The sequence below is a fragment of the Loxodonta africana genome, chromosome 3 (genome assembly GCF_030014295.1).
Source record: "Loxodonta africana isolate mLoxAfr1 chromosome 3, mLoxAfr1.hap2, whole genome shotgun sequence".
NCBI lineage: Eukaryota > Metazoa > Chordata > Mammalia > Proboscidea > Elephantidae > Loxodonta > Loxodonta africana.
The window spans coordinates 210,441,482-210,465,759 of NC_087344.1; the positions used below are offsets into that span (position 1 = coordinate 210,441,482).

At 40.8% G+C, this 24,278-nt stretch overlaps 2 protein-coding genes across 16 annotated transcripts in view; one reads left to right on the forward strand and one right to left on the reverse strand.

Annotated features, from left to right (window-relative positions):
• The window catches only part of FIRRM (FIGNL1 interacting regulator of recombination and mitosis), a 58,911-nt gene extending 42,220 nt beyond the window's left edge, over window positions 1–16,691 (reverse strand). For 7 of the 13 annotated variants that reach the window (XM_064282952.1, XM_064282945.1, XM_064282944.1 and 4 more), the window contains exons 1-8: window positions 16,268–16,691; window positions 13,419–13,458; window positions 12,355–12,443; window positions 10,535–10,639; window positions 9,892–10,032; window positions 8,958–9,123; window positions 7,016–7,100; window positions 4,257–4,395 (exon numbers count right to left, since the gene is read on the reverse strand). In XM_064282952.1, the coding sequence (XP_064139022.1) occupies window positions 4,257–4,395; window positions 7,016–7,100; window positions 8,958–9,123; window positions 9,892–10,032; window positions 10,535–10,639; window positions 12,355–12,443; window positions 13,419–13,458; window positions 16,268–16,363 (861 nt within the window). In that variant the 5' untranslated portion in view covers window positions 16,364–16,691. The other 6 variants (XM_064282954.1, XM_064282953.1, XM_064282948.1 and 3 more) reach the window with 5 other exon arrangements.
• Window positions 16,692–16,701: 10 nt separating this feature from the next.
• METTL18 (methyltransferase 18, RPL3 N3(tau)-histidine) lies at window positions 16,702–21,832 on the forward strand. 3 transcript variants are annotated; one of them, XM_003415056.4, is made up of 2 exons: window positions 16,702–16,808; window positions 17,977–21,832. In XM_003415056.4, exon 2 carries the CDS (start codon window positions 18,180–18,182, stop codon window positions 19,296–19,298), a length of 1,119 nt encoding a protein of 372 aa, XP_003415104.1. In that variant the 5' UTR covers window positions 16,702–16,808; window positions 17,977–18,179; the 3' UTR covers window positions 19,299–21,832. The 3 variants fall into 3 exon arrangements, with proteins under 3 accessions (XP_003415104.1, XP_010593278.1, XP_010593276.1); XM_010594976.3 differs by having other exon boundaries at window positions 16,712–16,804; XM_010594974.3 differs by having other exon boundaries at window positions 16,714–16,826.
• The last annotated feature ends 2,446 nt before the right edge of the window (window positions 21,833–24,278 follow it).

Consider the following 24,278-nt stretch of genomic DNA (forward strand, 5'->3'; position numbering starts at 1 on the left):
AATACGCAGGCATCCTGCCAAGGTGTAGATTCTGGCCCTTACCACAACTCCTGCGTGATCCTAAGAAGGTCATTTAACCAGCTATGTCACGGTGGCCAGTGTCCTCAAATGAGGCTAATACCAGGGTTAGTGTGAGGTTTAAACAGTGTCTGACACTTAGTCAACTTAGTTCAATAACTATTGGTTCTTATGGAATCCAAAGAGCTTTTAATTAGTGCTGTGAAATTAAGTCAAATATATACATCATTGTCTTTAATTTTGAGAATAATTTCATACGAAAATAACATAACTTCAATATCGGTTGACTGTTCAATTTCTTTTCCAACAATACAGCAAAACTTTAATTAAACCCAATCAAAAGGGAACCGAATAATCTATTAATTGAATATGAGCTTTCATTTTGATCTTAATTAAAAATATTTGAAATTAGTCAATTTTCTGCAACAGAAACAGGTTAGATGAAGTCTCCTTTCTTTGATAATTATGAACATGAACTCTTTTACATAGTGCTATACAAGTTTCAAAGTACAAAAACTAAAGATGAATCCACACTGACCTTATAATATACTCATTAAGAAATTTTATTCAGATTAGAAGTCAAATCACCAGAAAAAACTGTCCCTAACTTCAAAGATAGAAACTCTGATGGCGTAGTGGTTAAGAGCTACAGCTGCTAACCAAAAGGTTGGCAGTTTGAATCCACCAGGCTTTCCTTGGAAACTCTATGGGGCAGTTCTGCTCTGTCCTATAGGGTTGCTATGAGTCAGAACTGACTTCATGGCAATGGGTAGCGGGTAACTTCAAGATTGGGTACATAACCTGTACTGCCATGAGCCGATCCCTAGTTCTCCAAATATTACACTATTCTATAATTACTTGTTTATTTGTCTCCCCAGCTAGACACTAAGCTGTTGAGGACAGAGAATATGACTAACTCAGAACCTAGGACATTTTGTGGCACAGAATAAGGCTTCTAGAAATACCCGTTAAATGAATGAAGTCACACAATTTATTATCAGTTTGTTTACTTTTTTCTTTTTCATTAAAGAGGATGTTGTGTGAGATTTGATTGAAGGCTTCAGTTCTACTTCATTACTAAATAACACACTACTAATTAAATCTACAGCTTTTATTTTGACATTTTCAAAAAGCAGGGTAAACAATACAAATACATTAAGAGTCCTGTCTCGATTTACTCAACTGTTTTAAAATAGAAAGCTTCCATCCCAGTGCCAACAAGGAAGGGCATGGGGAGTATAAACAAAAAAGAGGACTGGGTCTGAGCATTTTTCAATGTTTCAAGATGCCAATATCCATTCTTCCCTCCTTTAAATGGAAACCCTGGTGGCATAGTGGTTAAGATTTCAGCTGCTAACCAAAGAGTCACCAGTTCGAATCTACCAGGCACTCGGTGGAAACCCTATGGGGCACTTCTACTCTGCTCTGTAGAGTTGCTGTGAGTCAGAATGGACTCGATGGCAATGGGTTAGGTTTGGTTTCGTTTCTTTAAATAAAAAAAGGAAAAAACTTATAAAATCTAAAAGTAAAATCTAAAAGTAGCAGGCAATATATCTAAAGGTCGGCCACAGACATAACAACCAGTTGCTGTACAGTCCGTCCCGACTCGTGGTGACCCCGCGTGTGCCAGTACAGTCCGTCCCGACTCGTGGTGACCCCGCGTGTGCCAGTACAGTCCGTCCCGACTCGTGGTGACCCCGCGTGTGCCAGTACAGTCCGTCCCGACTCGTGGTGACCCCGCGTGTGCCAGTACAGTCCGTCCCGACTCGTGGTGACCCCGCGTGTGCCAGTACAGTCCGTCCCGACTCGTGGTGACCCCGCGTGTGCCAGTACAGTCCACCCTGACTTGTGGTGACCCCGCGTGTGCCAGAGCAGAACTGTGCTCCATGCAGCTTTCAGGGATTGACTTTTCAGAAGCAGGTCACCAGGACTTTCTTCCAAGGTGCCTCTGGATGGACTTGAACCTCTAACCTTTCAGTTAGCAACCTTTTGGTTCACAGCCGAGTACGTTAACCACTTGCACTACCCATGGCCTCAATATACGTAATAGTATATGCTTACTTTCCAAACGATACAAATTTCTATACGTATAACATAAACAAAATTAGGAATTACAGTGGAAATTAAATTATATCTCAAGGTCTTACAAATAAATTTCCTCATTTTTATAAGAAAAGTAAATTGTTGGTAACTAAATAACTATGTTAAAAAGGCTACTATAATGTTCTTTTTTGAAACCAAGTTCAGGACTTATTAGAAAATAAATTCCTTATCAAATCTGGGGACTGACACATCCATAAGCTTCAATAAAACTACTTGGAAAATTTTTAACATAAAAAAAGCCTTGATTTCTAGATAAATCCCACTAGTGACCAGCAGAGGGTGCTGCAGACCAGAATTCAGAGTTAAGGATGGCGAGACTGCAACACACCTGAAAGCTCCGTCTGAGACGATGACAGCAAGTAGTGCTGGTCAGTTTTTTCAGTCTCAAATTGGCACAAGTAGGGAAAAACATGAAAACTTGCTTGGAGAGTTAGAAGAATCCATATTTTGAACTTCCTTATTTTCATATATAAGCAGTTTACGTCAGATGAGCTTACACACTTCAGTTTTCTCAGCCAGGTACCCTCAGCATCTCTTGCCACGCTAGACTATATTGTTGCATGGGCTTCCCCCATCTCACTCCTGTCCAGGAATCTGTCTGATCTTACTCTCCATGTACTAGCTGGGGGTCTCTGGTGCCAAGATAAGCAAGAAGAAAACTGGGAAAGGACGAGGTTGATGCTGGGGATAAGGGAAGGGGGACAACTTTCCTGCTATTGTCAACAGGACACCGAACCAAATAACTCCTTCTTTCAGCAAGGTGAGGAGAATCAGGGGGTACATAAAGGAAGTGGAAACAAAAAAGAAAAGGGAAAAACAAAGAATGGACCTAAGAGGAGGATATCAAAAAACCAAACCCATTGCTATCCAGTCGATTCTGACTCATAGTGATCCTATAGGACAGAGTAGAACTGCCCCATAGGGCTTCCAAGGAGCAGCTGGTGGATTTGAGCTGCTGACCTTTTGGTTAGCAGCCAAACTCTTAACCACTGCACCACCAAGGCTCAAGGGGAGGAGACTGGGAGAAAAAGAAGAGAAGAAAGAAGGAAAAGGTTAACCTGGTTTTAAAGCAACTCCTCACTTTCTTCTGACTACTTTAAACAAAGCTCCACCTTCCCGCAGTGTCTGTCTACAGCTTCCCAGGTGCCTGCTACCAGCATGAATTCTTACATTTCCACCCCAAGTGCCTGGCAGGGAAGAGGGTGGGTGCCAAGGAGCTGCCCGTGCAGGTCTGCAACAGGAGGGGATGGCTTACTGTCATTCTCATAAGGGATGCTTAACTCATTTTCTCAGGAAAACCATTATACGTGATTGTTAGGTCCGAGCAAGATTAGGAAACCCTGGTGGCGCAGTGGTTAAGTGCTACAGCTGCTGACCCAAGGGTGGGCAGTTCAAATCTGCCAGGCGCTCCTTGGAAACTCTACGGGGCAGTTCCACCCTGTCCTATAGGGTTGCCATGAGTCAGAATCGACTCGACGGCACTGGGCTCGGTTTTGGCTTGGTTGAGCCAGATTAATTTGGGGCTATTATGAGTTATGAGTTAAACAGAATTTGGAAGGTTAGTCTGAGAACAAAGCCTTGTATTTAACACTGTTTTAGGAAAATGAACTATAATTCCCAATAATCATATTACAAATAAATTTTTAGAACACAATCTGTTTCATAAGTGAGATGAAAATTTAACACTGAATTTTTCAAGTGAAAATGGAAGGTAAGCACACCCATTTTAGAAGACTGATACATGTATACATCATGTACACACTTACACACAGGGTCACTCTAGGCTGTAGTGGACTGGTAAAGACAAGACAGAAAGGTCAAGTTGACTAGGTCAAAAATAAACAGAGGTGTAAGGAGTTAGGTTTTTATTCTGGGGCAGAAAAGAAAGGACTCTGAGGAGAATGCCCTGGCCAATCAGTTAGCACGCAAAGGCTCGGGGTGTCAGGGCACGCCAGAGGCCGTGAGAGCAGTCAGGAGAGTCTAATGCTCTGGGTGAAATGTTAACTACAGGCTGTAAATGATTCCACAGATTAAAACCTTTTAAAATAAACTGATCCACAGGTTCAGACAAGATGTAGTAGCTGCCAACAGAAACAGGAGATCCTATTTTAAATGCTGTTAAGACCATATTTTACCTGTGTGTCTGACTGAGTCATCTGCTCAGCTAGCTGTAAGCAAGAATGGAAGGAGACGAGAATGTCTTCACATAAGCTAGTAATTATATCTTTGTGTTTCAACTGGTTTTTTATAACCGACTGGTGCTTAAGGCTCTGCCTAAATGAGTGAAAAAAAAAGAATACAGTCACTATAAACGACATACCAAGTAACTTAGGCCAATGGAAATACTTTACAGTACATTTGAAAAAAATCACGATGCATCAAATAAATTAGACATGGTATAATTAAGGTGCCTAACGTTACCTCTGAAAACAGTTCTGTTTGAGTAAGTGGCTAATTTTTTTCGCCTTGTAAAACATGAACTGAACTCTTACTACGTGCTAGGCAGTCTGTTAGGCCTTGAGGACAGAGGTGAGTCAGACAGACACAAACTGCCCTGTCTGCATGGAGCTTCTGGTCTAGCACAAAAGAGAACACTACATAATTAAAAGAATTCATTAATCAATTACAGTTGTGATGAATGTGAAGCTGGAACCATCTCGGGTGCTACGGGAACATGCAACAGGAAGACCTGGTCTAACTGAGGGTGAGGATGGCAAAGAATGCTACCATGAAGATGTGGTATTTAAGGACAGAGCTGAAAGATGAACAGGAATCAGCAAGTGCAGGGCAGGCGAGAGGAGCACCCGAAGCTCAGGGAGGCTGTGAAAAGGCTCTGGGACAGGAGAGCTGGGTATTTTTAAGGAACTGAGAGCAGGTTGGTATGCTGACGCCTGGTGAAGTAGGGCAGACAGCAGCAGGAGATGGGCTGCAGAGGGAGGCAGGGGCCAGGAGTTAGGTTGCCATGCTCAGGAAAATGGGATAGATTTTAGCAAAGTAACAATCTGATGTATGTTTTGAAAAGATCACTCTGAATGCTGAGTAGAAAATGAGTTGGAAGGGAGAGGAAATGGAAGACATTAGATGGTAATAATGGTAATGTAATATGCCAGGCATCATTCTAAACATTTCACACTGATCCTCAATTCTCACAATGACTCTATCAAGAACGCGCTATTACTATTATTCCCATTTGTAGATGAGAAAACAAAGATCCTGAGAGTTAACCAACTTGCCCAAGGGCACAGGACAAGTAATTGATTTCAGAATGGATTCAAACACATGCAGTATGGCTCTGAGTTCATGTTTTTTAACCGCTGCATTGTTACCTGTAAGAGCTGAAAGTGGAAGACTGACCTGGAATGTTTCATACATACGTATAAAGATTCTTAGTCATTTTTACTTATTCAATTATACCTCCCCCCAACCCCTAAGAATCTGATAAAAAACTATGAGCATGTTCCTTAGTAAGCCTCATCAAGCTCCAGTTTCACGAAATTAAAATTACTTTATACACTTACTCCTCACTTATCGACTATCTCATTATCCAGTGTTTCACGTTTACAACAATCGTAAAAAACCTACTACCCAAGGTGGCAGGCATGGCAGCAGAGCATGCCCTCCCTCAAGGAGGGTCTCTGGCGGCCACCAGAAAGCTGGACCACGCTGCCCTGAACCCTCTGTTCCCTCTTGTTGTAGGGGTGCCATGTCCAGCTGCCATGCAGGACTGGCCTCTTCCAGGGCCAGGGCCTCCGGGCAGCCTCCAGGCAGACTCCCAGGCAGCATCGAGCCAGTGGGTGTCTGTTCTGGGTTTCTAGCTCCTATGCAGCCTAAGGCCCTAAAAATTACAGCTCAAAATCGCTATGGGGTGGGAAGGGAGGAAAGAAAGAGGCATCGGAGAGGGTGTTTGGAAGAAATGCATGCGTGTTTAACAACATCCCAAAGTGAGCCGAACTGCACTGAAGCCTCTGCCTTGGGGAGATACGAGCCAGGTACCCAGCACCCAGAGGGCAGAGTGGGCTCCCAAATCCTGAACGCAGGGCTTGCATGGGTAGGAGTAGAGCCCTGGGGGTGACTCTGCAAGGGAAACTCTGACCCAGCACGGGAAGAAAGTGAAGTGGTTAAGCCATGAGCCCTCTAGTCACACAGCCTGGCCTTACCCAGCTTTGTCACCTCCAAACCTCCTCCTCCGCAGAGGAGTAATCCATAACTGGGCTCCTCACAGTGACGAGCATGTCAGTAAAGCTTCTTGTTGGTGTTGTTAGGTGCTGTCAAGTCAGTTCCAACTGATGGTCACCCTACAGGACAGAGTAGAACTGCCCCATAGGGTTTCCAAGGAGCGCCTGGTAAATCTGAACTGCTGACATTTGGGTTAGCAGCCAAGTTCTTAAACACCACATCACTAGGGTTCCTGCTGTTATTTCTACAATATTTTCTAAATTAAAAAAATTGGACAAATGGATGGTCTGAAAACAAAACAAAACCAAATCCTCCATTTTTACGTAACAACTTGGATTTGGGAACCTAACCATGTCTATAAGGGAGGAGTGGGTGTAACTGGAATTAAACTTGAACACCTCAAAAGCATATAATGACTGGATTATATTCAGCTCTAATTCTAACTACTAATTCATCCAAGCCTGGAAATAAGATACTTGATAGTTAAACAAAAGCAGATAGTTATGGTCTAGTCTGGCCTGCAATTTCAGAAACACTAGCTAACTAGGTAGAATTTATTCTATTTTATAGCGGAATAAAGAAGTCCAATTAGCAGTGTCAATAAATATTACACATGCCCACATAAAATGTTTCAAAAGAAATCTAAAAAAACTTATAAATAAGTAGAAATACAGGATATGGAAAACATGCTACAAAAAGTTTAAAAAAAAAAGCTTACTTAATTATAAACTTCCAAGTGTTGGCATGAAATGCACTGTCTATACTGGAAATAACCAAGCAGATGTCCAATAATGAATGAATAACTGCAAAGAAAGATAACAGAACTCTTAGGACATATGTACATTTGGGGTGAGTTTCTTCTTTATTTAAAAACACTGAACAAATTTGACACACAATTAAATTAAAAATAGGTAACACTATTTGAAAATATTTATGTCACACTTTTGACTTCAGGTCTTCATAAACTGTAACTTAATTTTTGAAGTTCATACCTACCATATGATCTAAGTAAATTATAAAACTGTGCCTTACTATTATTGCAATATTCTACAGATACTAGTCTAATCCAAAAATTACAAGTTGCTAGGGAAAGAAAACCAAACAAGGGGAAATTAACACTAATTAGCACAATGTTCCTGTCAGGCTTCTCCTCTGCCTCTGGCAGACTGTAAAAATGGCCACAGTGACTCCCCTTCCTGGATCCACACTCTTGGTAGTCATCTCCCACACTGACCCTGGGATTAGCCACATGACTGCTTTGGTCAATGGGACAATAATAAACGTGAGGCAAGCAGAGGCTTGAAAAGTGCCTGCACACTGGAGTCTGCCCTCTCTACCTGTTCTTGGAGACCCTCAGACCACCACCAGGTAATGAGGAATGCACTACGCCCAGCTGGCTCAGTACTTCTGCCACCACCAGCCAACAGCCAGACCCTGAGTGAGATTACTGACCACAAACACGCGAGAGAGCCAGCTTAACCATGAGGAGCACAGAAGCTGTTCCAGCTGGGCCCAGTTTAAACTACTGACCCAAAGAATCATGGATAAATTAAACTAGTTATTTTAAGCCAACAAATTTTGGGCTGGTTTGCTACAGAGCAAAAGGTACCTGATACACTGCACAAAACCAACTTAATTCTGTTTAAACCCTAGTTATGAATACAATCTTTCCTCTTATACCTTGAAGTACAGTTTTCCAAACTCTGGGTCGCAACCCCTTAGTGAGTGATGAAATCAATGCAGTAGATTGCAACCAGCAATTTTTTATAAAAAATGAAATACAGTAAGACCGCATCACATGTAAAAAGAGTATTAATTCATGTATAATAAGTAAATGCTTACATGGGTATATAAACACACTCACAACACACACACATGTATGAGCCAAACCAAACCCACTGCTGTCAAGTTGATTCCAATGCACAGCAGCCCTATAGGACAGAGAAGAACTGCCCCACAGAGTTTCCAAGAAGTAGGTGGTGGATTCAAACTGCCAACCTTCTGGTTAGTAGCTGAACTCTTAACCGCTACGTCACCAAGGTTTTTACATCTATATATATTAAAGGAAAAAAAGAAAAGAAAAAAAAAAAAAAACCCAAACCCATTGCTGTCAAGTAAATTCCAACTGATCGCAAGCCTACAGGACAGAGCAGAACTGCCCCATAGCGTTTCCAAGGAGAGCCTGGTGCATGTGAACTGCCCACCTTTTAGTCAGTAGCCATAGCTGTTAACCACTACGGCACCAGGGTTTCCACGCACATATACACTTATAAGTGTTCTAAGTAGCAATATAAAATGTATTTCTTACTATGGGTTACAGTTTAAAAAAAAAAAGCTAAAGCTACTGCCTCAAAATATGGACTACTCAGAGAATATAAAGTTGCATATCTTTGTTAGTTATTGTGGGGATATTACCTATATGAATATTAATGGCATATGCAAATCTATGTTAAGATATCAAAACTGAATTTAACAAATTCCAAAACTTAAAAGACTATTATTGATTAGGATTTAAATTATTTTTGTACTCGTAATGAGTGACTAAGTCATCATGAACCATTAGAAAGAGTGTAGGCTTCAGTAATTTAACTGTCAGGAAGGTTTTCTAAGTTTACAGACAATGGACATCACACACTGAGCAGGTTGTTTTCGTCACTCACCTATTACCATATTCAAAACACCATCACTCTCATCTACCAAAGGGTCCACGCAAACCATATCCAGTAGTTCCATTAGCTGCTTTTGAAGAGAATAGGCCTCCTTGAAAAGAGCCTGGAGAAGGTCTGAAACTAGGTGTAAACGCCCAGAATATACAGATTCACTATTCTGATCACAAACAAATAAAAGAGAGAAAAAGCAAATCACAAAAAGCTCAAGAGCCAAATTTATACTATCAAAGATGTTAAATTACATATTGCTTTTTATTGGATCACATATCCATTCATTTAACAAGCGTTTAGTGAGTATCTATTATGTATAGCGTACTTCAAGAGATGCAAGCGTGTATAAAATATAGTTTCTGGCATCCATGATCTTACAAAGGGAGCTAAATAACATTAGGTCAGTTGTATGACCTAATTTTAGCACGCTCTCACCAAAGAGAAGCCTTAATTAACTGATGATTTGCACTCATCCAACAAATACTATCAAAGCTGTGTTTGCCCCACAAATCCCAGGCCAGATTTTGTGCCTTATAGCTGCCTCAGTAATGCAGAGATGGGCTAAGGGCTAATGTCCTTTCACAGGCACCAAATCATCAAAGAACTCATCTGATCCACCAATGCCACATGATAAAACTATGTCACGATTCCCGTGGCTCAACACAAATCCATATCATCTTTCTTTAGACAGGAAAAATAAGATTGTCACAAAAACAAAATACCCTCCCCTCAAAAAAAGGCCCCACTTGTTACGACTTCCCTATCACCACTTATTCTAAAATAAGTATTTGCATACATGCTCTTTGTTCTATGGAAGTTATATTGCAAGAACATAAGCTAAAGTGTAAAACGTTATGTACCCACACTATTTTACTTGGTTCCTTTTACTCATGGATTCCGTGCTATTTAAAGTGTCCTCTGACCCATTACTCACCTTACAATGTACAAATGTAGTTTTGATTACATGAAGGACTGAGGAGGGGAGACTACGGATATTGTCTAGAACGATGGACTCCTGCGTGGCACAGACATGCTGAACACACCCTGTAAGGGCTCCTAAGACCTGCACCATTGTCTGGAAATAAGGAAAGAAGTTTTTTTCAGAATATGTTTTTTGTGTATCTGAAAGGTGTCAGGTATTACACAGGATGCTGGGATACAGCAATAAACAAGACAGGCACTCTGTGTCTTCTTTCATACAGCTTCAGTCTACCAAAACTACAAATGCGGGGACAACCAGCTAGCCAGTTAGTAAGAAAAAAAAAAAAGTTGGAATCTGAAGTCACACATCAAAGCACATGGCAGGTGTTCGCACACGTGCTATGAAATTACAGGTGAGGCGTGCTATCTCAGTTACTTGTCTTCTTCTGAAAGTTTAGATGTTGTGTAGACTTCACAGCAAGAAACTGTATAAAAAAACCAGAATTTGTGTATCTACAGTCATATCTTTAATTCTATAAATTTAATTCAAGCATTAGAACATATTACATAAAGATTACATGGTTAATTACTATTAGTATAAAAACTCTCACACTCTTTTAAGCTCTCTCTCTGCCTTTTTAATACGTTTGACTTACTTGTAAAATATTCCTTAAGGTGCTCTGGATTTCTAAATTTTGGCTTGAGAGTTCTCTTGCTTGACTGGTTAATTCATACATCATGTCATCAAATAATTTCATAGTCTGTGAAAACCAAGCAAGTTATATATAGAATAGAAATCATGAAAAAGAAAGATATTTTTAAGGAAACAAAAAACCACAGAATAATATGATTTCATTTTGCATTAGTAACACCCATAGGATATCATCTATTTTAACAGTGGTACCAAATAAAGTATTCCTACAAGGCAATCTCTCAAAAATATAAAGTCTCAGAGAGAAACTGATTTGTTTTGCATTTCTGTGATTTGAATCTATTTAATAACATCAATAAAAAAAATCAAAGTTCATTTTTTTAGATGCAAAAAATGAAAATGCTGCTCTTTGCGCAATAAAAGATGATCTTCTTGACCAGACAACCTTCATGTGGAAATAAATTTGTGCTAAATCACCTATGGACTTATATTCTAACCAGTTCCCCTTTTTAAGGAATTCCAAATACCCTTCTTGGGTTATTTGACCTCACAACTAAGTTTTTGTCTGTGAAAAGTTAGGCTAAAATCTTAATATTCTGATTTTTCTAAACAAATTAAGTAGTCTAAACACTGTAAGAATAACAACACAGTCAACAACAGAAAGTAAGTAAAGAGGGTCTGTTAATGCTCAGTATTTCTGTTTTCACCTATGTATTATCTAGACCTTTTTCCAGTGGTCAAAAAAAAAAAAAAAACTAATTCTAAGAAACTTTTCAGACACAGAATAATCAAGTGAATATGAGTAAAAGGAACTCTGATGATTACTTGCTTAAAAGCTAAACTTAGAAATCCACTCCAACAAGAGATAAGTTATCACAAATGGATCTGCTTCATTTTGGCATCGAAGTAACTTTCCCATACCCACTGCTGTCGCATCAATTCTGACCCATAGCAGCCCTATAAGGCAGAGTAGAACTGCCCCATAGGGTTTCCAAGGAGTGGCTGCATGGCTTGAACTGCCCACCTTGTGGTTGGCAGCTGACCACTGCCCCACTAGGGCTCCAAAGTACCTTTAGCTCTCTCAATTAAAAAAAAGTATGACTGTGCTTGTCAAAGTATTATATATATTCATACATTATATATATGAATAACATGAATATAATCTGTGAATTTAGTATTTTCTCTTGATTATTTGATTTTACCAATATTCCAGCCTTTTTTACTCTAAAATTTCGTAAATTTTATTTATTTAAATAAACGTATTTCCTTAATAAATTTTAATTCCATTTTCCCAAACAATGAAATTTAACAATTATTAACAAACTTTATAATGAGAAAGGAAACAGTGGTGCTGTAGTGGTTAAGAGCTATGTCTGCTAACCAAAAGGTTCGCAGTTCGAATCCACCAGGGGTTTCTTGGAAATTCTATGGGGCAGTTCTACTCTGTCCTATAGGGTTGCTGAGTCAGAATCTACTCGATGTCAACAGGTTTGGTTTTCTGGTTTAATAAAGAGAAAATAAAACGGACTTAGCTAACATTACCAACAATTCCAATTTTTCATTTAATAGCTTTAAAAGGCAAGACTATTGAAAATTAGCTATAAATAATTTAAATTCAATTACTAAAGGGGATACAATGTGAAAACAGCCTAACGATCACCCTGAAACCAGCCTATTTTCATGTGAGCTCTTTTACTACTTTATTTGTATTTAAAATATATTTGATACATTAGAAAAACAGTCACAACTAAAAATAACCTAAAACTGAGTCAGATTTTTAAAACTTTAATGACATGTAAATTGATTAAAACAATAATAACATACCTGTGGTAACACTTGAGAAAACAAAGTCTTTTCCAATGTCAGGTGGTTCATGTGAGGTAGAAACATTTCCACAATAATTTTCAGAAGTTCTATAAAGCAAAATATTAATATATTTTATAAAAATATTAAGTCACAGAGCCAACAAAGATCATTGCTCTTTACCAAATTCAAGAATAAGTAAGTATGACCAATCTAAACTGTAGTTTCAAAGGTCACATTCTTCGTAGAGAAACTATTAAGTACCTCAAATAATACCACCCCCCAAAAAAGGAAACAACTTGTATGTCCAACAACTGGGGACCAGCTAAACAGACAGTTACTGAATTGGATATTCTGCTATCATTAAAATGATACTTGATACATTAGAAAAACAGGTATTAGAGATTACTTAAAGAGATGAAAAAATGTCCACAATACTTTAAGGTTAAACAAAAAGGGTTCCAAAATAGAGTGCAATTTTAATATATGAAAACATGGATATACGAAGATTGATAGATAGGCTGGCTGGTACATATAGAAATGAGAATTTTCCATATCCAAATGTTAACAACCATTTCTGATTAGTGGACTTTTTACTGTCTTTTGTGTTTTTCTGCATGTCTCTAATTTTCTTAAATGAATATGTATAACTTACAGTCAGGATAAAACATAATCCTGTTACTTACAAGAATTTATACCCCAACATGCAACACAGATCAAAATTATAAATAAATATTTCATAACCAAATTAAATATAAACAGAACAAAACAAAAAACCAAACCCATTGCTGGCAACCCTATAGAACAGAGGAGAACCACCCCATAGGGTTTCCAAGCCTGCAATCTTTACAGAAGGAGACTGCCACACCTTCTGCTGCCAAGTGGCTGGTGGGTTCAAACTGCTGACCTTCTGGTTAGCAGCCGAGCGTTTATTCACTGTGCCTCCAAGGCTCCTCAACACTACAACAGGGAATAACTAAATTTGAAAGGAACACAGAAATGTAAAGTCACCCTGACTGAAATATGTGAGACTCAGATCTCAGTGACATCAAAGTAAATCATACAATTAAGACAATTCTACTTACGGATATGCTCGATCCAACTGTCAGAATGGTGATACATAGAGTAAAATAATTAAGGAAGACACTAGCATTGTAGTAATAAGATATTTGCTAATGACAGTAAATTAAAAAAAAAAACTTTCTTTGGAATTTAAGCAATGATCCATAAAACAATGAAATCAGACTCAAATTACTGGCTTAACATGACAACAAAAATACAAGCAGCAAAAGACAAAATAGATAAATGGGACCTCATAAAAATTAAATACTTTTGTTCATCAAAGGACTTCATCAAAAAAAGTGAAAAGATAACCTACACATCAGGAAAAACGTGGGGGAACCATTTATCTCATAATGGTCTAATATTTAAAACGTACATATAAAAAAACCTTCTTCAACAACAAAAACACAACCCAACCAAAAAACGGGCAAGGACTTGAACAGACATTTCGCCAAAGAGGATATTCAAATGAACAAACACATGGAAAAATACTCAATATTTTTAGACATTAAAAAATAATAAGAATAAAGAAACCCATTGCCATTGAGTTGATTCCGGCTCATAGCAAGGCTGTAACCTTTACAGAAGCAGGCTGCCACATCTTTCTCCCACATCTTTCTCTCACAGAGCAGCTGGTGGGTTCAAACCACCAACCTTTTGCTTAGCAGCCGGGCACTTTTCCACTGCACCACCAACCAAAACCAAACCCACTGCTCTCTAGTTGATTCCAATTCATAGTGACTCTGTAGGACAGAGTAGAACTGCCCCATAGAGTTTCCAAGGAGCACCTGGTGGATCCAAACTGCCAACCTTTTGGTTCGCAGCCTTAGGACTTAACCACTAAGTCACCAGGATTTCCTTTTTCAGGAAGATGCAAATCAAAACCACAATGAGATACCACCTTCAGCCCCAGTTTAAGGATCAAATAAACAGAAAACAACAGGTATTGAGGAGGTTGTGGAGAAACTAGAATCCTCATCCACTGCCGGGACGAATGTAAAATGCTTACAGCCACTTTTAGAAAACAGCTTGGTGGCTCCTCAAAAACTTAAACATAGCACTCCTAATCCTAGGTGTATACCCAGAAGTGGAGGCAAGAACGCAAACAGAAACCTGACCGTCAATGTTCATTGCAGCACTTTCCACTACAGTCAAAATGTGAAAACCAAAATGTCCATCAAAAAATGGATAAACAAAATGTGGTACATACATGCCATGGAATAGCAGCCAGCCATAAGGAGAAATGAAGATCGGACACATGCCTGGACATGAACTTTGAAAACATTATGCTGAGTGAAGTAAGCCAGTTTGCAAAAGGACAAATACTATAGGATCTCACTTACACAAAATAAGCAAATACAGAGAAATCAAAGATTACTAGTGGTTACCAGAGGTGAGAGGGAGGGGCAAAGGGGAAGTTTTTGCTTTGGGGGCATTGAGTTTATGTTAATTGTGCTGAAACAATTTGGGAAGGGATGGCCTGAGTAGTTGTACAACTTGAAGAATGTTATCAATGTCACTGAATTATACATGTAGAAACAGTTGAATTGAGGGATGTTTTGTTGTGGATATTTTTACAATTAAAAAAAAATACTGGCTTAGTATCATTTTTAAAAACCTAATGTTTACTAAAAAAAAAAAAAAATGAAAGTACTAAGAGGGACATTTTCGAGATTGCTCAGGGATAAAATTGCCTTTTCAAACCATGTATACCCATGAAATCTTTTTGACAGATAAGAAACAGTGCTATAATAACCCATGGATTTCCGGTTTCTAATACAGGAAAGAAATTTCTCCCTCCTCAGCACTTCTATAGTATTTTACGTATACCCAGTGTATCTTAAATCACTTATCACTTTTTCTCTTCTTTTCATATTATTTGTATGCATGTCTCACCAACATTGTCAGACTGAAATTCTGCACGTAGCAGGAGCTAGAAGGCTGAGTGATCAGCAAGCACAAAGATTCTGAGGTAGGGACAAGAGAAAGGCAAGAGTTACTTCCATACGATGGTAGAAGTTCAGTTACGGTGAATTCAGTTGTAAAAAATGATTTGCGCAGCGTTGAGAATCTCTCCCGAAGGTCATTTTTTCTTTCGAGTGAAGTTTAATGTTGAAAGTGAATTCAAGGAAGGCGCAAAAAAGTTACATTTCAGTGTGAAGGGAAAAGACTCCAGGCACATTTACCACCACAAAGGCGTGAAACTAGTGAATGGTCTGCACCTGGACAACTCAAAGCCAGAGCTGATGAAAGCCAAAAACCAAAAGAATCAACTTCTTCTAACCCACAATAACGGAGAAGAGGTCCAAGAGAGAGGGAGACAGAACATTTGTGTTCATCGAACAGCTTTTATAGATTTGGCACTATGCTAGGACTACGTCCTTCATTTAATTCTCACAAGACCGACGAAGGAAATATTCGCACTTACCACCGGTGCTACCGGGGTTAAAAAAAAAAAAAAATCGGGGTTAGGGAGTATTAAAAGGTGAGTTGTCGCTCTTGCTCTGCCTCATCCAGCTATTAAGAGCCAGAGTTGGTCTTACAGCTCAGGTCTCAATCCTTGCCTCCCCTGGCCCCCCAAAGCAAAGGTATTTACACTTATTGCACATGACGTCTACGGAACTCATAAACACAGAGGAACGGACGAAAACGCCACGGCCACTTGGCAAAACCGTCGTAAGGACGCCTCAGCGGGCCTCCCGCAGCGCCGAAGTCAGGCCAGGCCCCGGAGCTCAGCACCTCGGGCTCTCGCTCACCGTCCCTTCCCCCGCTAGTCCACCCGCTCCTCCACAGGGACGCGGACGGCCTCCCGGGCTTCTGAGGGGAGACGAAGGACCGGGGACGCCGCTCCAGACACCTCAAGATGGGATATGAGGAGCCGGGGCAGGACGGACGGCAGCTCCTGGCGGCATAGCTCCTCCGGCCAGCTACTTAACTCCTCCAGGGAAAGCGCGCGGTCCTGAGACATAGTCCGGCCTGGAACACGGCTTCAAACCAGGCCCGCGAGCTAAGACCGGAAACTCTCACCGTCCCGGCAGGCCGTGCGGCCTCTCCGTCGGCACCAGGACCATAGAGAGGAGGCCGGCAGGGTTCTTCGGTGAGCCCGGGCCTCTCCAAAAAAGATAAAAGAAAACCAAACCCGTTGCCATGGAGTCAGTTCTTACTAAGTGCGACCCTATAGAACAGAGTAGAACTGCCCCAACAGTTTCCGCAAGGCTGTAATTTTCGAGAGCCGACTCCCATATCGTTCTCCCTGACAAGCCCCGGATGACACAGGGGCTTGTCTAGCCCGCGGAGGACTCCGCGCACTGGTGCGCGCTCTCAGTCTTAGGAGGCGGCGTGACGCCGCGGTTCTCAGCGCGGCCAGGGAGCGTCCCCAGGTCTGCGTCCCTGTGAACGAACGTCTCATGTAGGTAGGACGCTTTGTGGAGGTGAGGTCTGGAGCCACAGATTTGCTGCCCTCAGTTCCATGGGGTTTTGAGATTGTCTACTTGGGATGGGGTTTAACTGGGATCTGCAACCGGATATGACTCCAGCCCCGCAGTGCAGTGGGCTAGAGAAACATGGCGCTCCTGCCAGGTCACCGTGTCATGGGTCTACATAGTTCCGTAATGGGAATAAGCATCCCATCTGCTGGCACTGTGAACACTGAAGTAGGTATTGTTTAGCATAGTGCAGGTACAGAGATTCTCAAGGCCCCTCCAAATTAAGTTGTTGTTGGGTGGTGCAAACGGTGTGCCCTAGACTACTAATTGAAGGTAGGAGTTCGAACCCCCAAGCAGTGCCATGGAGGAAAGGCCTGGCAATCTCCTTTCTTAAAGATTATGGCCAAGAAAACCCTGTGGAGCTGAGTTCTACTCGGTAACACATGGAGTCACTACGAGTTGGAGTCGGCTGGAGAGCAACAGGTTTTTTACCACCCAATTAATCTTTAAATAGCCCTGGTGGTATAGTGGTTAAGAGCTCAGCTGCTGATCAAAAGGCTAGCAGTTCGAATCCACCAGGCCTTCATTGGAAACCCCGTGGGGCAGTTCCCTTGTGTCCTCTAGGGTTGCTATCCACTCGACAACGGGTCAGGTTAATTGCCCCCAAATTTTCCCACTCCCATGGCTTAGGACTAAGTCATTTGGGTGAATGTACACACACCAGAGCATACCTGTGTATGTTTTGAAAGAGATGTTAACAAAATGAAGACTCAATTTTTGTTATGTGAGGCAGTAACTGACTGAAGTGAAGAAATTCTGGCAGTTTAAGGGATGACTGTTTAGGGTGCTATGAGTCAAAATTGACCATAGGATAATAGATTTTGTTTTGTTTTGGGGTTTTTTGGTATGTTTAGGGGTGGTCAAGACAGTTGAAAGACACCAAGTAGCTAGGTTTGCCATTTCCTGTCCAAAAATCTTGGACTTTATGTAATTTGGCGAAATTGTGGTTGCTGCTGCTGTTTTGTTTGTTTGTTTTTTTAATCTCCGTCTCTCTCTCCACCCTCAGCTTCTGTAGAAAAGGCAGCTGTTTAATATTACATTCTAGAGAAATGTGACATTTTGCTTTAATAATCATTTCATTTCTTTTTTCCTCCAGAACCTAAGTGAAAGAACAAAGATCTCTAAAAGTGCATTTGAAAACATCTCTAAATATTTGTGTCTGTGTAGAAGTATCTAATGAGAAATTGACCCCAACAAAACCAGTTGAATAGTTAAGGTAGGTTTGTGTGTATCATCAGATTCTCCAGAAGTTGAAGGATCCTCCACTGAATTTAAGGCGTGTGTGTAGTGAATGAGAGGATGACCTTTCAGTTTAATTTCACTGTAGAAGACCATTTGGGAAATGAATTAACACCTTTTGGAGATGAAGATTTGACCCTGGGTTCCTCAAAAGAGTCATCAGTCTCAGAGAGTCAAAAAGGACAATGGGGGTACAGAAAATGTTCTACAGAACAATTCAACTTGCCTCAGGATGACTTCTGGGAACACAAGTCAGTGGGAAATGCAGCTCCCTCTGAAGACAGAGACAACCCGCTCAGAGCAGCTAACAGTGCAGATACCTTGGAGCCACACAAAAAACAGCCTGGCTTGAGAGTTGCCAAAGAGCATGCTATGCCTCAAGATTTAAAGAAAGTACTCGAAAATAAAGTTGTGGGAACTTTACCAGGTCTCCAGCATATTAGTGTATCAATAGTGAAAACCACCTTGTTGGAAAAAAACTTCCCTGGAGAAAACATAGTTTCGAAAAGCTTTTCTTCTCACTCTGATCTGATTACAGGTGTTTATGAAGGAGGCTTAAAAATCTGGGAATGTACCTTCGATCTGCTGGCTTATTTCACGAAGGCCAGAGTGGACTTTGCTGGGAAAAAAGTCTTGGATCTCGGCTGTGGTTCAGGGTTGTTGGGTATAATTGCATTTAAAGGAGGGGCCAAAGAAATTCATTTTCAGGATTACAACAGCTTGGTGATTGATGAAGTAACCTTACCTAATGTAGTGGCTAACTCCACTTTGGTAGAAGAAAATGGTATAAATGAACCAGCTGTGAAAAGAGTCAGGACATCAAAACAAGCACAACAACCATTTAAATACCGGTTCTTTTCTGGGGAGTGGTCTGAATTTTGTGAACTTGTACTACGCAGTGAAAAATTCTTTGTAAAGTATGATCTTATTCTCACTTCAGAAACCATTTACAATCCAGATTATTACAGCACTTTGCACGAAACATTCCTTAGACTACTGGATAGAAATGGACGAGTGCTTTTGGCCAGCAAAGCACATTATTTTGGTGTAGGTGGAGGTGTTCATCTCTTTCAGAAGTTTATAGAAGAAAGGAATGTATTTGAGACTAGAACGCTTGAAATAATTGATGAAGGACTGAAGAGGGTCCTAATTGAGCTGACTTTTAAGCACTCCAGTTGATGTCCATTGAATGTGCTAAGTGAAGTAAACTGAGTCACCAAAACTTTTGAGTGTTCAATTTCTGCTTTGTGATTATTTTCTGAAATTATGTTTGTTTAGTTTATCCAAAAAACAGAACAGCTATATTAGCAGGCTCGTATCTGCTTGGTGAGGATGAGGAAAAGTACCCCTGAACATTTTGGTGAGATCACCTGGGGAATGGTTTTGTGGGACAGTTGTCTGTTCTCCAGCCTTCATTCTCTTTGACCTTTCTACCACCTTTGACATTATATGAGATTTTTCCCAGAAAAATCTGCCATTTCTTATTTTGAGTTTATGAATTTTTTCCCAGACGTTTTTAGTCCCTTAGCTTAGAAGGGAGACTTCATCTTGCTTACTTTGGACACATTGTTAGGAAAGACCAGTTGCTACAAAAGGACATCATTTTTGATAAAGTAGAGAGCGAAAACGAGGGAAACCCTCAGTGGGATGGATTGACATGAGCCACAGCAATGGACTCCAACATATCAATGATCATGACGGTAGAGTAGGACCAGGCAGTGGTTTGTTCTGCTATATGTAAGGTTGCCATGAGTCGGAGCTGACTCGAAGGCAATGGCAACAGCTATTGACCAGGAGATGCCTAGTCAGACCACAATGCCATGAATTCTAAGGGAATATCATGCAGCAGTAAATGGTACTGACCCTAAGTACTAGGTTGAAGGCCTTATGTAACTAGGAAGTTTTTGTTTTTACTATTTACGTACCTTCTGTAATAAGAATAGGATGCTGAGCAGTTGAATTCATGCAGTGATGGAAGAACTAAAGGAGAGTCAGTGATAGAGTATAAAAGTTGTACATGAAGCAGTTCTTAAGGTTAACCCATTGTAGCCAAGTAGGAGACTCTAGGATCTTGATATGAGGTAAAAGAACAGGAAGGGAGAATTCCAGGTTCTGGTCAGTATGAACTCGTTACCCATTGCTGTTGAATCTGTTCCAACTCAATGGTCCTATAGGTCAGTAGAACTACGCCATAGAGTTACCATGGTGGTAATCTTTAGGAAAGCAGACTTCCACATCTTTCTCCCACGGAACAGCTGGTGGGTTTAAAGCTGACCTTTCGGTTAGCACCCCAGCACTTAACCACTGCACCACCAGAGCTCCTTATAAACTCACCGGTTTTCAAGTTGTAAAATAGTGGGAAAGAGAAAGGGAGAAATTATTTTTTTTGATTCTAGCATGGAATGTTTCACATTTTAACACCTCTGAAATTGGTATCTGCTTTTGTATGGATACCAATAGTATAAGTGGCAGCATTTTTCTTTCTTGGGGATAACTTGTTCCTAAAAATAATGGTACATTTTGTATTCAGTGAAATGTTACACTTATTAGATATCTACTGTTAGCCAGTTTATGTATAGTATCTTCCTTAATACAACCTTATGAGATCGATATCCCCTTAATAATGGTCATAAAAACTAGCAGTTTTTGCATTTATAATGTGCGGAGAAGAAACACTTTGCATGCACTAACATTTAACGTTCACAACAACTTGGATTAGGTTCTAGTCACTATCCCCATTTTGTAGATAAAGAACTTGAGGATCAGGAAGTTGAGTAACTTGCTCCCTTTCCTTAATACAACCTTATGAGATCTATATTCCCTTAATAATGGTCATAAAAACTAGCAGTTTTTGCATTTATTGTGTGCGGAGAAGAAACACTTTGCATGCACTAACATTTAACGTTCACAACAACTGTGGATTAGGTTCTAATCACTATCCCCATTTTGTAGATAAAGAACTTGAGGATCAGGAAGTTGAGTAACTTGCTCCCAAACACAAATTCTTCACCTTGAACCAGAACCTGAACTGAGACCTTTGTAAAGCCTTTGCTCTTTTCACCACACCAGTGGACTCAACTGTAAGAACCAATGCCTGTTTTTCATCACAGATATTTCTTAGCACTCTTATTCTGAAATGAAATTCATAGTTAAATTCATGTACTGTTGAAGAGGCTGTGGAGAGATTGGAACACATACACTGCTGGTGGGAATGTCAAATGATACAACCACTTTGGAAATTGATTTGGTGCTTCCTAAGCTAGAAATAGAACTACCACACGATCCAGCAGTCCTACTCCTTGGAATATATCCTAGAGAAATAAGAGCCTTTATACGAAAAGATATATGCACACGCATGTTCATTGCAGCATTGTTTACAATAGCAAAAAGATGGAAGCAACCAAGGTGCCCATCAATGGATGAATGGATAAATTATGCTACAATTAGTTTTTTTTTTTATTCACACAGTGAAATACTATACACGTAGATAAAGAACAGTGATGAGTCCTTGAAGCATTTCATAACACGGAGGAATCTGGAAGGCATCATGCTGAGTGAAATTAGTTGCAAAAGGATAAATATTGTATGAGCTAAGGCTCAGGCTGCTAACTAAAAGGTCAGCAGTTCAAATCTGCCAGCAGCTTCTTGGAAACCCTATGGGGCAGTTCTACCTCTGTCCTATAGGGTCACTATGAGTCAGGATTGACTCGATGGCAACAGGTTTTTTTTTTTTTTTTCTTACTATTATAAGAACTTGAGAAATAGTTTAAATAGAGAAGAAAATATTTGATGGTTACGAGAGTGGGGAGAGAGGGAGGGATTCACTGATTAGATAGCAGACAAGAACTGTTCTAGTTGAAAGGAAAGACAACACACAATACAGGAGAGGTCAGCACAACTGGACTAAACCAAAAGCAAAGAAGTTTCCTGAATAAACTGGATGCTTTGAAGGACAGCATAGCAGGGGCAGGGGCTTGGGGACCAGGATTTCAGGGAACATCTAGGTCAATTTGCATAATAAAATTATTAAGAAAACATTCTGCATCCCATTTTGGAGAATGGCGTCTGGGGTCTTAAACGCTAGCAAGTGGCCACCTAAGATGCATCAATAGGTCTCAACCCACCTGGAGCAAAGGAGAATGAAGAACACCAAAGACAGAAGGTAATTATGAGCCCAAGACACAGAAAGGGCCACATAAACCAGAGACTACATCAGCCTGAGACCAGAAGAACTAGATGGTGCTTGGCTACAACCGATAACTGCCCTGACAGGGTACACAACAGAGAACCCCCGAGGGAGCAAGAGAGCAGTGGGATGCAGACCTCAAATTCTCATAAAGACACGAAACTTAGTGGTCTGACTGAGACTAGAAGGATCTGGAAGGTCATGGTCCCCAGACCTTCTGTTAGCCCCAAACAGGAATCATTGCCAAAGCCAACTCTTCAGACAGATTTTACTGGAGTAGAAAATGATACCGGTGAGGAGTGAACTTCTTGGATCAAGTAGACATGAGGCTATGTACGCAGCCCCTGTCTGCTGGAGAGATAAGAAGGCAGACGGGGTCAGAAGCTCCCTGAATGGACACAAAAATAGAGGGTGGAGAGAAGGAGTGTGTTCTCTCGTTAGGGGGAGAGGAACTAGGAATATATAGCAAGGTGTATATAAATTTTTGTATTAGAGACTGATGTGATGTGTAAACTTTCACTTCAAGCAAAAAAAAATTCATTTACACACATTATTAAAAATTATGTATGCATGTGAGTATATATCTCTAACTATATCTGGTGAAGTAAGTTATTTAATATGGCCTTTTCTAGCCATTGTCTTCGTAACTCGTACCAAATGACTGGGCGGAACTATGCAAATAAAGTGCTTGTGGCCCCCCAAGGGGATTGGATAGCTTGCTAAGAATGTAAATAAGGTGCCTGCCAACCTTGTGGGGATGGGACCATGCAAATAAGGTGTATGGAACCCTAATGAAAGGATTAGTCAGTTTTGCCACCCCACTAGGCTTAAATGAGCCATCCCAGAGGTAGGAAGGGAGGATCTCCCCACCACCAAGAAAGAAGATGCAGGGTGGTGCGCATCCTTTGGACTTGGAATGCCTGTGCTGAGAAGCTCCTAGAACCAGGAGGCCTAGAGAGAGTGAGAGCTGTAACACTGGAGACAGCAAGAAGTGGCAGCATAGAAACAGAAGTAGCAGAACCCAGAGACCACACGGTGGCCCACGGAAAAAGAAAGCTGAGTACCTTTGGGCAGGAGGCTTGCTGGTGTAGTAGAGCACCTCTGGGCACATGGTGGAACTAGGTTTACTGACCCACAACCCACAGAGTTAGAGCTGAGTGCCTTTGGCCCGAGGCTTACCGGTGGAGTGGGGGTGCCTCTGCGTACTTATCGGCTGAGCTAAAAGAGCTGTGTAACACTTGCCTGAGTAGGGCAGAGGCCAAGCTGAGGGGCCGAGGGGCCAGAAAGAGACCTGCCTGCAGCACGGCTGAGAAGAGGCTGTTCTGATGGAAGAACTCTACCCTGAATTATAACCTGTTCCTTGCCTAATAAGCCCCTTAACTGGGAGTTCTGCATAGCCATTGCAACAAATTATCAAATCAGCAGAGAAGGAGAGTGTGCCATGGGAGGGAAGGTTGGTGTCAGAATTGTTAAAAACTTAATAGAAGAGGTATGTCTGACCTTCTCCCCTTAGGAATCAGACTTGGGCTGTTGATCTTGATTTTCCTTCCTCCTTGTAAAGTCAGACGAGGAGGTCAGACGCCCCCGGCACGCCATTTTTATAGTATGATGTGAACAATGTCATTTACAATAAATTCATATTTCATTCAGTAGATGTGCAGGTGTGGCCACAGAAGACATGAAGTAGCCAGATGCTAGTACTTGGAGTACCATTACTACATATACAACAGCTACAATTCCAGATCCATGTACTTGATGAGGTAGAAGAGGCCCTGACAGCTGGGTTGGCTGACACAGAAAGCACAGAGCATTGGACAGAGCTCCACAACACAATAGTCAGTATCTGATTTTGAGACAAATAGGTATCTCTTAGTTCTTTACGGTGATGTGGATTCCTGGTGGGGTGTCAGGTCCTCACACAGGAGGCCTGTCCATAAGTAGCAGAGCCACAATCCCTAACAGGGGCTCAGGGC

Excerpts from the sequence above, each read along its gene's own strand:
- METTL18 (XM_003415056.4), top strand. The coding sequence starts at position 18,180 with ATGACCTTTCAGTTTAATTTCACTGTAGAAGACCATTTGGGAAATGAA.